This window comes from Rhinolophus hipposideros (genome assembly GCF_964194185.1).
Source record: "Rhinolophus hipposideros genome assembly, chromosome: 23".
In the NCBI taxonomy this organism is placed as follows: domain Eukaryota; kingdom Metazoa; phylum Chordata; class Mammalia; order Chiroptera; family Rhinolophidae; genus Rhinolophus; species Rhinolophus hipposideros.
The window spans coordinates 16,116,744-16,131,607 of record NC_138069.1 but is presented as its reverse complement, the minus strand read 5'-3'; the positions used below and the strand labels follow the sequence as shown (position 1 = coordinate 16,131,607).

The window sequence follows — 14,864 nt, the reverse complement described above, 5'->3', positions numbered from 1 at the left end:
GCGGGAAACTGCACCATTCCAATTAAACATAGTCTTTTTTGAATCCAAAAATCTTTTCCATTGCCAAAGTCTTAATTCAATTTCAACTTAAAAAAACTGATTTTAAATTATTTTTTCAGTGTAGTACATGGCATTCAAAATGTTAGAGACATCTTGGATTAATTTGGTAATTATGATCTCCCTGTGAATAACAAAACATGTAATGTTTACATAAAATTAAAATAATAGAAGCCATACTGACAAGTTTCTGACATTTTAGATTTTACTATACCTCTTCAGAAAATAATACTTAATTTTACTCAGCATTTACTATTTAGCTAATACTGTTATGGTACCTTATAAGTATCAATTTACTAAATACTTACAATTCTTTGTGATAGATACTACTGTCTATCATTCCAACTTTACAGGTAGAAAACTGGAAAGTTAAACAATTATCCATGCTGCACAAAACAAATTGGTAGGGATGGAATTTAGGCAAGGCAGGATGGCTTCAAAACTTATGACACTTAACACTAGGATCTGCTGCTTTTGTGTAGAGAAATAGTGACTAGTTAAAATCATAATATGAAAAGAACAAGTGAAAGTATTAAGTTAGAAGATATGGCTCTCCATAAAAAGAAATCCACCAAATAAAATTCAAACACAAACAACAAATTTGCAGTGTCTCAGGAACACAGATTTTATGTGGATTTATTTGATCAAAATCCAAATTCCCTTAAATTACTATTTCTCCCATGTTTGGATGCCTGACAAACTGAGAAATAACATGGGTGTCATATGGTAACTAAGAGTATTAAGTCTCCCTTTTCACACCTTCATCCAGATCAAAAGTACTCAGTCTGATAACTAATGTCTGTCATTTATTCCCAAATGGTTTAAAGGACCAACAATAAATGAACACTACAGACTTTTGGAATCACTGGGTCCAAAAGGGAATCTAGAGAATAATATGAGATGGGCAGAGGCCTTACACAAAATGGATAACTTGAAAGTGTTGGCTAAATAAAATTTACCAGCCAAAAAGAAGAAAAGAAAAATAGAGAAGGTAAAAGAATAAGTAACAGTGTTAAAATGTCAATATATTATTTTTAAATGATTAAATGAGAGATAACTCTCCTGAAGCTCAAATGGAAAGCTGTAATTCTACAGAATTAATTGGAAAAAATACTGTTTATGCCAATTAAAAAATAGACAAGAAATAGATACATTCAAGGATTTTGAGTTTGAAGACAAAAAATCTTAAGATGTAGAATGATGTTAATAATGTCTAATTCTACTATAAACTAAGACAGATAACAAACCAACCCGAAATTAATATAAATAATAAATTTTTAAGAGATTAATAACAGAGATAATTAAAAGAAAAAAGATGTATATAATGTGAAAATATTCAAATATTTAAGAAGGAAACTGTAAAGAGAAACATTGGAAAACAACTATAATATTTCAAAATAACTAATAACTTAATTATGAAAATTCAGACTTACTTTGGCATAATGTTCGTCATTTAAATTATGACATTCGCCCAAATCCGCCACTACTGGACAGGGAGGAAGACTGGGGCTGAAGGCCATGAGGTCGGCCTTGGGCGGGCCCTCCCCGGAGCACACCCTCTGCCGCCTCTGCTGCGAGTACGACCAGCTCCCCACGGCGCTGGAGCACACCAGCGTGGGCTTCCCGGGCCCGCACACGCCCTGGGTGGGCGGCGCCGAGCACCGCAGCGCCGTGTACAGCAGCAGCGTGAGCACCAGCAGGCTGGACACCGCGCAGATGGCGATGATCAGGTACACGTTCACGTCCACTAGAGCCGTGTCCACGCTCGCGGCGCCGGCCGACACCCGCGAGGGGGTCTTCGGCGCCTGGCCGCCGTCCACCAGCGACAGCAGCACGGTGGCGGTAGACACCAGCGCCGGCTCGCCGTGGTCCTTCACCAGCACCAGCAGGCGCTGGCGCGGCGCGTCCGCCTCGTCCAGGGCGCGCGTCGTGCTGATCTCGCCCGTGTACAGCCCCACGCGGAACGGGCTGCGCGCGCCCCCCGCCGACGGCTGCAGCTCGTAGGACAGCCACGCGTTGTAGCCCGAGTCCGCGTCCACCGCGCGCACCTTCGCCACCACGTGGCCCGCGCCCACCGACCGCGACACCAGCTGGCTCACCGCGCCGCCCACGCCGCCCGCCCCAGGCGGCAGCAGCGCCGGCGCGTTGTCGTTCTCGTCCAGCACGAACACCTGCAGCGTCACGTTGCTGCCCAGGGGCGGCACGCCCGCGTCGCGCGCGCTCACCTGGAACTGCAGCAGCTCCAGCTCCTCGTGGTCCAGCGGCTGCAGCGCGTACACCTTGCCGCTCTCCGCGTGCACAGACACGTAGCTCGACAGCGCACGCTCGCCCACCCGCCGCTCCACCAGCGAGTAGGACACCCGCGCGTTCTCCTGCGCGTCCGCGTCCCGCGCAGACACCGTGAAGATGTGGCAGCCGGGCGCGTTGTTCTCCTTCACGAACACCGTGTACTCGGGCTGCGCGAACGCCGGCGCGTTGTCGTTCACGTCGGCCACCTCCACGGACACGCTGGCGGTGGCCGACAGCGAAGGCGAGCCCCCGTCCCGCGCGGTCACGAGTACAGCGTAGTCCGACACGCTCTCGCGGTCCAGGGCGCTGTCCAGCACCAGCGAATAGTAATTCTTGAAGGTGGACACCAGCCTGAAAGGGCCGTGGGGCATCAGGGAGCAGGTCACCTGCCCGTTGACACCAGCATCTTGGTCGGACACGCTGATTAAGGCAATCACGGTACCGAGTGGAGCGTCCTCCCTGACTGGAAGGGACAACGAAGTCAAGGAAATCTGAGGGACATTATCATTAATATCTAATACTTTTACCAAAATTGTACAATGACCTGCCATCGGTGGGTGGCCTCTGTCCGTGGCGTCAATACGGATTTTATAGGAATTCACTTTTTCAAAATCCAGATTCTTTCGAATTGTTATTTCTCCACTATTTGTATCTATGCTAAACTGGTCAATAACCATTGGTGGAACAAGGCTATTAAAAGAGTAAGAAATCTCCCGATTATCTCCTTCGTCGGGATCAGAAGCATTCAATCTGATAACTATTGTTCCGTTGTCTGAGTTTTCGAATATTCTTACTTCGTATTCAGGCTGTTCGAAACTGGGAGCATTGTCATTCACGTCCAGCACAGTGACCAGCAGCTGAACCGTGCCAGTGAGCTCAGGTTTGCCTCCGTCAATGGCCGTCAAGAATAAATTATGTTCAGGAGTTTCCTCTCGATCCAAAGACTTCCTTAACACGAGTCCAATTTGTGCACTGTCATCACTGTTTGTTTTCACGTCTAGTACGAAGTATTCACTGGAACTCAGTTCATAGGTTAAAATGGAATTTGAGCCGACATCCTCATCCGTCGCGCCCTCTAGTGGAAACAGAGAATCTGGCAGCCTTGATTCGGAAATGAGCACTCTTTGTTCCTTCACCAGGAACACAGGGGGATTGTCATTAATATCTTTCACCTCCACCTCCACATGGAAAACCTGCAGCGGCCTCTCCACGATCACCTCCAGGTGGATGCTGCACTCCAGGCTCCGCCCGCACAGCTCCTCGCGGTCGATCCGAGAATTCACAAACAAAATGCCATTCTGCAGATTTATCTCCAGAAGGTCCCCGTGGCCTTTGGACGCCACCCGGAACAGGCGCGGCACCAGCTCCGCCAGCTCCAGTCCCAGGTCCTGCGCGATGCGGCCCACGAAGGTGCCGTGTTTGGCTTCCTCGGGGACCGAGTAGTGGACGTGGCCGCTCCCAGCCTCCCAGACTTCAAGGAGCAGAAGCGAGAGCAGCAAACACAGTGATCCCAGTCGGCCTTCCGGGTTAATAACCATGTCAAATACTTGTTTTATTTCCATAAGAATACCCTCTCTCGGCATTAAGATGAAATACTGTATGATCCGAGTCTGTTAATCCAATTCTTCTGCGCCCGCCATCATTCAGCACTCGTGGAAGGATGCAGTAATGGGAGGAATACGTTTGGATGACAGCTAGATGTAACTTCATGGTAGACAGCGACATCATGCGGCTTCAAAGGGTAAGTAAGAAATGGTTCTCAAAACCGTGCTATGCTATGTAGTTCTCCCAAAGTAAAAAAAAAATTCTTTTGCCTTATTTTAATAGTAAACCTACTTATGTTTGTAATTTTTAGAGTCAGTTTAATATATTTTGACGTCTTTTATTAGAGTAGGATAAGAGATCAAATTATTCATAATGAAACAACTTTCCTCTCAATAATTTACACAGTTATCAAGCAGTTTAAAGAATTTAAGTGTGACTGGAAGTAGGTGTGGGAATTAGAAATACAAACTACCCTACACACTTTATGTAGAGAAAAAACATGCACATGTATTTCTGTCACAGGACATGCTGTTATATTTTGCTCTGGGGAAAGTATGTAATTTTAAATTAACAAATTTTATCCAAAATTTAAAAACCTTATAGATTATTGAAGTCCACTCTTTTTTGTTCAATGAATATCAAATACTCCTACAGATGGTTCTTCTATTTAATAATGGAAAATAAAAATTTTAGTGTATATTCTTTACATTTAATTTCCCTGCAGTTTATATTAGGCCTCCCCCTCAAAACATTTCCCTTCACATACCTCTCCATCATTGCAAATTCTAGTGGAGTTTCTACCCATTGTTCTTGCTCTGATCTTTCAGCTGTTCTGAATGACCTCATCCTTTTCTCTTAATCTCAACCTTTTACATGCTTTCCTTTAAGTGTTCTCATCACTTCCAACATTTCAAATAAGTTTTATTGAAAATATTCCCAAACTTATAGCTTCTCCCTCCTTTCTATGGTTATAGCTATCATTTTCACCCATACATGTTGGTGATTCCTAGAAAATAATTTAATTACAATTTTAAGATTATGAAGAGAAATCATTAATCACCCCCAAATTCAAACCCTTGAAATTCTCATTATCTTTTAATGGCATGAACATTCTACATGTCACCAATATGAATTTTTAATTACCCTCTTTTCCTCACCTGTCCTATTCAAAGTGTGCCTACAGTCCATGTGTCTTGTCACACACCACCATATTTATCTTCATGGCTAGTTTTCACTGAATTTCACTAAACACAGAAATTCTAAGACATTAGTATCACTTCTATGTGACCTGATATGTGATCACAAGCCAACAATTCGAGTGTTATTTTCAACTACTCCCCAGTGTGAATTGTGTTTTGCAGATAATATACATCACTTGCTTGTCTTCTTCCTCAATACAATTTTTGGTCAAGCTGGTTTATAAAATTACCTCCATCTTTACCTGTAAAAATGTTACCCTCATATTAAAGTAAAGCCAAAATGTCAATTTCTCTATGAACTCATCCTTAACATCATCAACTGGAGGTGATTAAACTCTTTCTCAAAAGGGAAAAGTGAGAATCACAAAAAAGACTTTCAAATGGACACATGTCAACACCACATTCTTTCAAAATTCTGATATACTTGTAAAATCCTCACAGACAACTGTAATACAAAGCTCCCCCCAAAAGTTCCAGCTTAAAATAATTAACCTAGATCTATGAGAATGTAGTAGTCCTTATCATTGCAGGTTTGTGGGTTTTTTCTCATAAGCAAAGAGTTCTTTTGCTAACTAATAATAATCCCTAAAACAAAAGGCTCCTTTGCTTGAGGGAAGATAAGCCTTGAAAAAAGATACATTGACTTGCAGTCTTATTGTTGAAGGTTTTCTGGTAGTGGTTAAGGTTTTTCATAAAATTTGCCCTAAGTGAAGAGTCTTCAATTTTCAACTTTCAAATTAGTTAATTAAAGTTAAGTATCAAATCTATCATTCCATTGCCGTTCCTAGAAATTTCCAGAAGGTTTGTAATATAATCCAATTTATTGGAAAGTTGTAATAATTCTGTTTATTGGCTCCAGTAGAAAATTATACAATGTTACTGAAATACTTCGTGTAAAATAAATTAACATGGAAAAGGAAAATATTAGTCTTCTCATGAGAAACAGCTTATATTTTTGTTCATTTATTTGCAAAAACAATTCATTCTCATCAAGGGAGTCTATGAACAACTTCCCCACCATGGAAAGATTTCAGTTATAATATAAATCAAAGAGTTTATATTTTAAAAGTAAATTAACTTGATTTTTAAAATCTGACAACTGTTACCTACAATTTTCACAATGGTGAGAACTGCTTTCTCAATGTCTAGGACTTCTCCCAAAGAAATGGGGTATTAGAAATATTTGAACTCTTCCGCCGCCATTTTAAATCCAGCTCCATACAACGCTCAGCCGCCGCTGCTGCCGCGACTCGGACTGCGCGCCAGCACCCCCCGGCCGACAACTCCGCCACTATGGAGGACATGAACGAGTATAGCAACATAGAGGAATTCGCAGAGGGATCCAAGATCAACGCAAGCAAGAATCAGCAGGATGACGGTAAAATGTTTATTGGAGGCTTGAGCTGGGACACAAGCAAGAAAGATCTGACTGAATATTTGTCTCGATTTGGGGAAGTTGTAGACTGCACAATTAAAACAGATCCAGTCACCGGAAGATCAAGAGGATTTGGATTTGTGCTTTTTAAAGATGCTGCTAGTGTTGATAAGGTTTTGGAACTGAAGGAACACAAACTGGATGGCAAATTGATAGACCCCAAAAGGGCCAAAGCTTTAAAAGGAAAGGAACCTCCCAAAAAGGTTTTTGTGGGTGGATTGAGCCCAGACACTTCTGAAGAACAAATTAAAGAATATTTTGGAGCATTTGGAGAGATTGAAAATATTGAACTTCCCATGGATACAAAAACAAATGAAAGAAGAGGATTTTGTTTTATCACATACACAGATGAAGAGCCAGTGAAGAAATTGTTAGAAAGCAGATACCATCAAATTGGTTCTGGGAAGTGTGAAATCAAAGTTGCACAACCCAAAGAGGTATATAGGCAGCAACAGCAACAACAAAAAGGAGGAAGAGGTGCTGCAGCTGGTGGACGAGGTGGTACTAGGGGTCGTGGACGAGGTCAGGGCCAAAACTGGAACCAAGGATTTAATAACTATTATGATCAAGGATATGGAAATTACAATAGTGCCTATGGTGGTGATCAAAACTATAGTGGCTATGGCGGCTATGATTATACTGGGTATAACTATGGGAACTATGGATATGGACAGGGATATGCAGACTACAGTGGCCAACAGAGCACTTACGGCAAGGCGTCTCGAGGGGGTGGCAATCACCAAAACAATTATCAGCCATACTAAAGGAGGACATTGGGGAGAAAACAGGAGGAGATTGCTAAAGTAACGCATCTTGCAGGACGACATTGAAGAGATTGGTCTTCTGTTGATCTAAGATGATTATTTTGTAAAAGACTTTCTAGTGTACAAGACACAACCGTGTCCAACTGTATATAGCCGCCAATTAGTTTTCTTTGTTTTTACTTTGTCTTTTGCTATCTGTGTTATGACTCAATGTGGATTTGTGTTTATACAAATTTTATTTGTATGATGTCATGTTAAACTTCAAATAAATGCTTCCTTATGTGATTGTTTTTCTGCGTCAGGTACTAAATAGCTCTGTAAAAGTGTAATTTTAAATAAGCAATAATTAAGGCACAGTTTATTTTGTAAGGAGTATTGGTCCATAGGGAGAAATTGTGGTCCTTATGAATAGCCAGCTACCGTGTCACCATGTTCCCCATTTTTGTTAGATGTATTTTGTGCTCTCAGTCTTCATTTCCCTGTTAACTGAGGCTTTCACCACACTTAGAAATAATGTGCTTTCCTCTCTGTATATCTGGAGACTGCCATGAAAGTCTCCATGTTAGTGTTGTGATTAGCGGAAGTTTTCTAGTAGACCATGAGTCTTCTGGATTACTTTCTGAAGAAAAGTAAATGGCACAAAGCATACTTGGTAGCTCCTTTTAAAATGAATAGGAAAGATTTAGCTGTGTGTTGGTCCCTGGAAAGCCGTTATGATTTGCTAAATACTTAATCAGTGGTCTGCTGAAAAGACCTTTGAATAATAATACCATGACTTTAATTGTTCTCTTGACAAAAATGTCCAGATACACCCAGGGAAAAAACTGTTAAACTGGTAGGAGCTACAGTTTGAGAGTATCAAAAATAGTTATCACAAGGATAGGTATGAGTTTGTTAGATTAAAGTATTTGAAGTAGTGGCTGAATAAATTAGTTGTATTCTGTTCATATGTCACAGAAAGCACCAAACTGGACAGTGTATTGGGGTATTAGGAAGCACTACTGGATATTAACGTGTGAGCTATTAGAAAAAGCCATGGTAGTATGTTTTATCATTTTTAATGCAGTTAGATGCATGAACCAAATCGATAAGTGTATCTATATTCAGATACAGGAAGGAATGATCAACAGGTATGCTTTAAATCTTACATAAGTTAATGCAAATCTAGGTGTGACCAAGTTATGCCATTACAGCAGATCTTACTGGTGCATTAAAAGGCAGTTTTAGCTCTAGATTTTGGAAGATTTCCTGGGTAAATCTAAGTTTTTTACATTCAGTGTAGTTAACTGGATTTAAGGTTTTTAAGTGTTTCTATGATTCCATGTTACCCACTAGGATTTGCATACATGTTTTTATGTGGAATAGTCGACCCTCACTTTTCAACTAAGTGTAAACTTTTATGCTGATGAACCTGCCTTTTGTTTTATTAGGTGCCTGCAACTTCTAATGTTTGTACTTGTTGGGCTATCAAGTTACAATGCTTTTGGCCTTGTTTTGCTCCTGTTTTGCTATCTTGACCTTAACCCTAAGCCAAATACCAGTGTTGGCTATTGCAGGGGATTTTGTTTATGCTTTCATCATACAACCCCAGGGAACAGAAGGGATATTTTCATTTTAAGTTATGTTGTCAAAGTCAGTAGGTGCAGTGTCTTTAGGGCAGTGAATCCTGTAAATTCATGATTCGGTGACAGGTTGACATTGAAATTGTCCTTTCCCTGATCAAAAATAAATAAAGACTTTTTAAACAAAACAAAAAAAAAAAAAAAAAAAAAAAAAAGAAATATTTGAATAGTATGATATAAGTGTACCTATGAAATTAAATGTATATGAGAATGCAAGAAAATAAAGCAATAAAATAAGGCAAAGCAATAAAAGGGAGAATTGATATTTTATCATATGAAATGTGAAATATTTATTACCTGCTGAACCCACCACTGTTTTTTCAAGAAGTACAGAAAAACAATTTTTTGTAATATTTGAGATGGAGAGTACCCTTGCCTATGGTAGGTTCAATTGTACAGCTTTCTTATACATAATTGTATTGGTAAACAACAAACTCAAGAGTGGAGTTTATATCATGATACTTATTTTTTAATCTGAAAACCAAAAAGCAACAATAAATTCAAAATTTTCTAATTTGAAACTGTTAGGATTTTCTAAAATGTAGGAGTTCACAATTTTTGTCACCAATATAATAATTTGAAAATTGAAAAATGCAAATTATACAAAACCTAATCAGTCTTCCAATAAATGTTGACGTTAAGGGGTAGGATCATAATATATCTGCAAAATGGGACACCATAGATCTGGAGAAAACAATGAGAAATCTTAGGTAATGATGTTATGATCACAGATATATTGACTGAGGAAAACAAGAAGAAGGAAATACAAATATTATGCATTAAAATAGGAGACGGCAGTTGATTTGTAGATGAAGAAAATATCTCCAGAAAGATAACCAAGGTATTGTAACATTTGAAATAACCAAGAAAGTGTACTAAGTGGCTTATTATTGGAGGTAGAAGGGAAACATTTAAACCATGTAAATGTGCTTCCTATTCAAAAATGAATAAAATGAAGGCTTTCAAGCTAAAAATTTTAACTACTCATGTTAAATTCATCACAAGTATGCAAAGACTAACAATTTAGACTTGAAAATAATCATTCAGTGCACAAATATTACTGAAGAAATAAACTGGTGTAAAAAAAACACTAAAACATTTGATGTTCAATGAAGAACAAAAGGCAAACTGACACAATAATATAAAAACATTTTGATGTACCATAATATGAGATGTTGAGAATAACTAATAACTTTAAATATATGTCTTAAAGTACCTTCCTACATTTCCTCAAGGTTGAAAATTAAAATACTTATTAAAATTTAATTTCAAAAACACTTTCTATCGTGGACAGACACAAATCCATTAATTCCATCTTAAAAACCTTATAAAAAGGGGGGAATGTTACTGAAATAAACTCTATAATGTAAAGCAATTATCTCTAACAAACTAATGAATTTCAAGCATAATTTTAAGTCAATGAATTACTACCAACAGAAAATTTACATCTAAAAGAATGCTACAGTTATTAAGTATAAAGCCAGAATTTAAAGTAAAAAGAGAGATGGAGGGAAATATTAAATATGTAATATTAAAGACATGATGAAAAATTGCTATGAATAAAATATTTGAAACTCACATTGTCTGATGAGCTGGGAGCCTGAGGAAGGCTGGGACTGAAGGCCATGAGGTCGGCCTTGGGCGGGCCCTCCCCGGAGCACACCCTCTGCCGCCTCTGCTGCGAGTACGACCAGCTCCCCACGGCGCTGGAGCACACCAGCGTGGGCTTCCCGGGCCCGCACACGCCCTGGGTGGGCGGCGCCGAGCACCGCAGCGCCGTGTACAGCAGCAGCGTGAGCACCAGCAGGCTGGACACCGCGCAGATGGCGATGATCAGGTACACGTTCACATCCACTAGAGCCGTGTCCACGCTCGCGGCGCCGGCCGACACCCGCGAGGGGGTCTTCGGCGCCTGGCCGCTGTCCACCAGCGACAGCAGCACGGTGGCGGTAGACACCAGCGCCGGCTCGCCGTGGTCCTTCACCAGCACCAGCAGGCGCTGGCGCGGCGCGTCCGCCTCGTCCAGGGCGCGCGTCGTGCTGATCTCGCCCGTGTACAGCCCCACGCGGAACGGGCTGCGCGCGCCCCCCGCCGACGGCTGCAGCTCGTAGGACAGCCACGCGTTGTAGCCCGAGTCCGCGTCCACCGCGCGCACCTTCGCCACCACGTGGCCCGCGCCCACCGACCGCGACACCAGCTGGCTCACCGCGCCGCCCACGCCGCCCGCCCCAGGCGGCAGCAGCGCCGGCGCGTTGTCGTTCTCGTCCAGCACGAACACCTGCAGCGTCACGTTGCTGCCCAGGGGCGGCACGCCCGCGTCGCGCGCGCTCACCTGGAACTGCAGCAGCTCCAGCTCCTCGTGGTCCAGCGGCTGCAGCGCGTACACCTTGCCGCTCTCCGCGTGCACAGACACGTAGCTCGACAGCGCACGCTCGCCCACCCGCCGCTCCACCAGCGAGTAGGACACCCGCGCGTTCTCCTGCGCGTCCGCGTCCCGCGCAGACACCGTGAAGATGTGGCAGCCGGGCGCGTTGTTCTCCTTCACGAACACCGTGTACTCGGGCTGCGCGAACGCCGGCGCGTTGTCGTTCACGTCGGCCACCTCCACGGACACGCTGGCGGTGGCCGACAGCGAAGGCGAGCCCCCGTCCCGCGCGGTCACGAGTACAGCGTAGTCCGACACGCTCTCGCGGTCCAGGGCGCTGTCCAGCACCAGCGAATAGTAATTCTTGAAGGTGGACACCAGTTTGAAGGGGACATGAGGTGTTAGTGAGCAGGTCACCTGCCCGTTGACACCCGAGTCGCGGTCGGATAGACTGATCAGGGCAATGACAGTGCCCACCTGAGCATCCTCTTGGACAGGCAGCGATAGAGAGGTTATGACCATCTCCGGAGTATTATCGTTCTCATCCAAGAGTTTCACTATTACTTTGCAGTGTCCAGTTAATGGGAATGCACTTTTATCTACAGCATCAACATTAATTTCATATAAATTACAGTCTTCGTAATCCAGTTCTCCCCGAACTGTTATTTCCCCACTGTTAGAATCGATTATAAATTTGGATTTTACGTTGTCAAGAACAAGATTACTAAAGAGGTACACTATTTCCCTATTAACGCCTTCATCTGCATCTGAAGCGTTTAATTTAATGACTAACGTCCCATTCGGTGTATTTTCCAGTAATCTAACATTGTAAATTGATTTATCAAATTCCGGGGCATTATCATTTGCATCCAATACATTGATCAATAACTGAACTGTACCTGTTAGTTCAGGTTTTCCTCCATCAATTGCAATCAATAATAAATGATGTTCTTGGGTTTCTTCTCTATCTACTGGCTTCTTCAATACTAGCTCTAAAAAGTTTGTGTCTTCTTCATTTCTTTTAACGTCCAAATCAAAATATTCATTAGAATTTAACTTGTATCTCAATTCTGCATTTGCTCCAATATCCATATCAGATGCGCCCTCTAGCGGAAATCGGGAATCAGCTATTCTTGACTCTAAAATAAATAATCTTTGTTCTTGTCGGAAGAACCTTGGTGGATTGTCGTTAATGTCCTTCACCTCCACATTCACATGGAAAACCTGCAGCGGCCTCTCCACGATCACCTCCAGGTGGATGCTGCACTCCAGGCTCCGCCCGCACAGCTCCTCGCGGTCGATCCGAGAATTCACAAACAAAATGCCATTCTGCAGATTTACCTCCAGAAGGTCCCTGCGGCCTTTGGACGCCACCCGGAACAGGCGCGGCACCAGCTCCGCCAGCTCCAGTCCCAGGTCCTGCGCGATGCGGCCCACGAAGGTGCCGTGTTTGGCTTCCTCGGGGACCGAGTAGTGGACGTGGCCGCTCCCAGCCTCCCAGATTGCGAGGAGCAGATGAGAGAGCAGCAGACGCCGGGCTGCGAGACTTCTCTGGGAATATACCATCGCAAATTTGGTGCAATTTTCAAATGGCTTTGCACCACCTCAAAACAGCTTTGGGAAATTTAATTCCCAATTTGTTATAATTTTTAATATCCTGACCTTTCAAGCTTCAGCACCAGAGTAAAGAATGGAGTGGCCTTTTTCTTTTCAAAGAAATATAAACTCACTGTATTCCTTTGTTGTTAAATAAAAAATACAAACGCGGTTTCCAGCGCCATCATGTGGCTGAAAGGGTAAGTATTTTATTTTGTTATGCTTTATCTTACATTCCTTAAATATTTCCTTATTTCAGTGACTCATGTATTCTTCACGTCCTTTATCTCTAATCAAAAATATCGTTAAAATTTTAATGAAAGGTATCAATTTTCATTACATACTACAAAATCAATACTACTGAGGTCATGCCACACCAATCATTACTAGAGTAATTTGTATTGGTCTATTCCATTTAGGGAGAGGCTTTATGTATTCCCTACTGACTTTAAAAGTTTTAGTTTTTCATTTCTTTCCATATTTAAATACATATCATTAAGATTCTTGAGTTTTTCTCTATTATTTTTATGGTATGTTTGTATACTACTTTTACATTACTCATAAAACAAATTTATATTCCTATTTGCAGCATTTAACATTAGCTATTGTTGATGTTATTTTCAAAGTAAAACTATTTGAATAACATTCTTGACTGAGTTCCTTTTTGGAAGTCTGATTTTCAAATTTCTGAAAATCCATTTCATTTCTCTCTATATCACCTACCTACTTTAGTATTGACTGAAAAATCATAATGTGGAGATTTAAATTTCCTAAAGCCAAAATCATAGTCAATCAATTTTATTGAGCATCTTGGCACTATTTGCAAATTAGATGAATCTAGACAGCATTTCTTCAATTGATAAGTCAGGGTTGATATAAATTGTGAAAGCACATATCTTTGCTTTTATGCAGCAAATCAAAATCCTAATGCTGTCTGTAGATATACTACTCCATAAAATGCTTGGGTTCCAGTAAAAATTAAAACATTGAAAATAAATCACATTATTAACCGGGCTAATTCTATGTGAATTTTATCTCTTTCAATACTCCAGTTGATTTGCTGTATACCACTTGTAAATATAAAGATACATAATGTAAATATAAACATATTTTGGGAAAAACAAGCTCTTGACATTTGACCCATCTTCATATCTGTTAGATTATATTAAGTTTTTAAATTACTACCTGCATTTGTATTTCAATGCTCAACTCTTCTTTTGGAGGTTACCTTCTCAACAACTATAAGACTCTCTAGTCTTAATTCCATAGACGACTCCATAGGCAGAGAAAATTCTTTAAACCTTTTTCCAAACCATTCTTTCAATCAAATATTATAAATTATCTTATCAATTGATCTTTTCATTAGCTAGTTTCCCTGGAAATTTCAGTTATAAATTTAAGTCCTATTGCAGAAATAAAACTTTTCTTGACAATGTATTTAGGTTAAGGAAACCAGACAGTGTTTTGAGGTGTCTTTATTAATTTATTGGGAAGCACTCAGGAAGATTTTACACTAGAAAATTTAATTTTGCATTAGAGTCTAGATGTACTTTATTTCCTACAAAACTAGACTAAAATTTTAAGAAGTTCTATTTCTCTCCTATCTGCAGAAAATTATATTGGTTTACCCCACTGCTGAGAAATAAAAGATGAAGTTGAAGCAATGTTTTAAAGATTTATAAACAATTCATGCAGTTGCATCAAATTTGACCAAAAAATTTAATTATGTATGGAAAATACTTTATCCTATGAAAGTACACTGTGTGCATATGGTACATATATTTACATTACTTTTATAAACATTCAACTTACCTATAAAATATTGAGCTAAAATATTCATATTATATTGCATTCTGGAGAGAAAAATCTAAGAAAAATTTTAAAGTACCTGAGAGTAAATTAAATTTAGTTTGTATCCGAATCCCATTGCCTTCATTAGTGCCAAATGAGCTCACTTAATGGTAGAAAGGAACAAGTTCTAAATGCCAGAAC

At 40.9% G+C, this 14,864-nt stretch overlaps 2 protein-coding genes across 2 annotated transcripts; one reads left to right on the top strand and one right to left on the bottom strand.

Annotated features, from left to right (window-relative positions):
- Positions 1-1,466: 1,466 nt before the first annotated feature.
- On the bottom strand, positions 1,467-3,884 carry LOC308491579 (protocadherin alpha-6-like; the record flags this gene model as incomplete). The annotated part of the gene is made up of 1 exon (XM_081035415.1): positions 1,467-3,884. One exon carries the CDS (start codon positions 3,882-3,884, stop codon positions 1,467-1,469), a length of 2,418 nt encoding a protein of 805 aa, XP_080891541.1.
- Positions 3,885-6,293: 2,409 nt separating this feature from the next.
- On the top strand, positions 6,294-7,814 carry LOC308491436 (heterogeneous nuclear ribonucleoprotein D-like). The gene has a single exon (XM_081035018.1). The coding sequence runs from the start codon at positions 6,384-6,386 to the stop codon at positions 7,287-7,289; it is 906 nt and encodes a 301-aa protein (XP_080891144.1). The 5' UTR covers positions 6,294-6,383; the 3' UTR covers positions 7,290-7,814.
- The last annotated feature ends 7,050 nt before the right edge of the window (positions 7,815-14,864 follow it).

What these genes read in the sequence shown, in the direction of transcription:
- LOC308491436 (XM_081035018.1), top strand. Translation starts at nt 6,384, where the DNA reads ATGGAGGACATGAACGAGTATAGCAACATAGAGGAATTCGCAGAGGGA.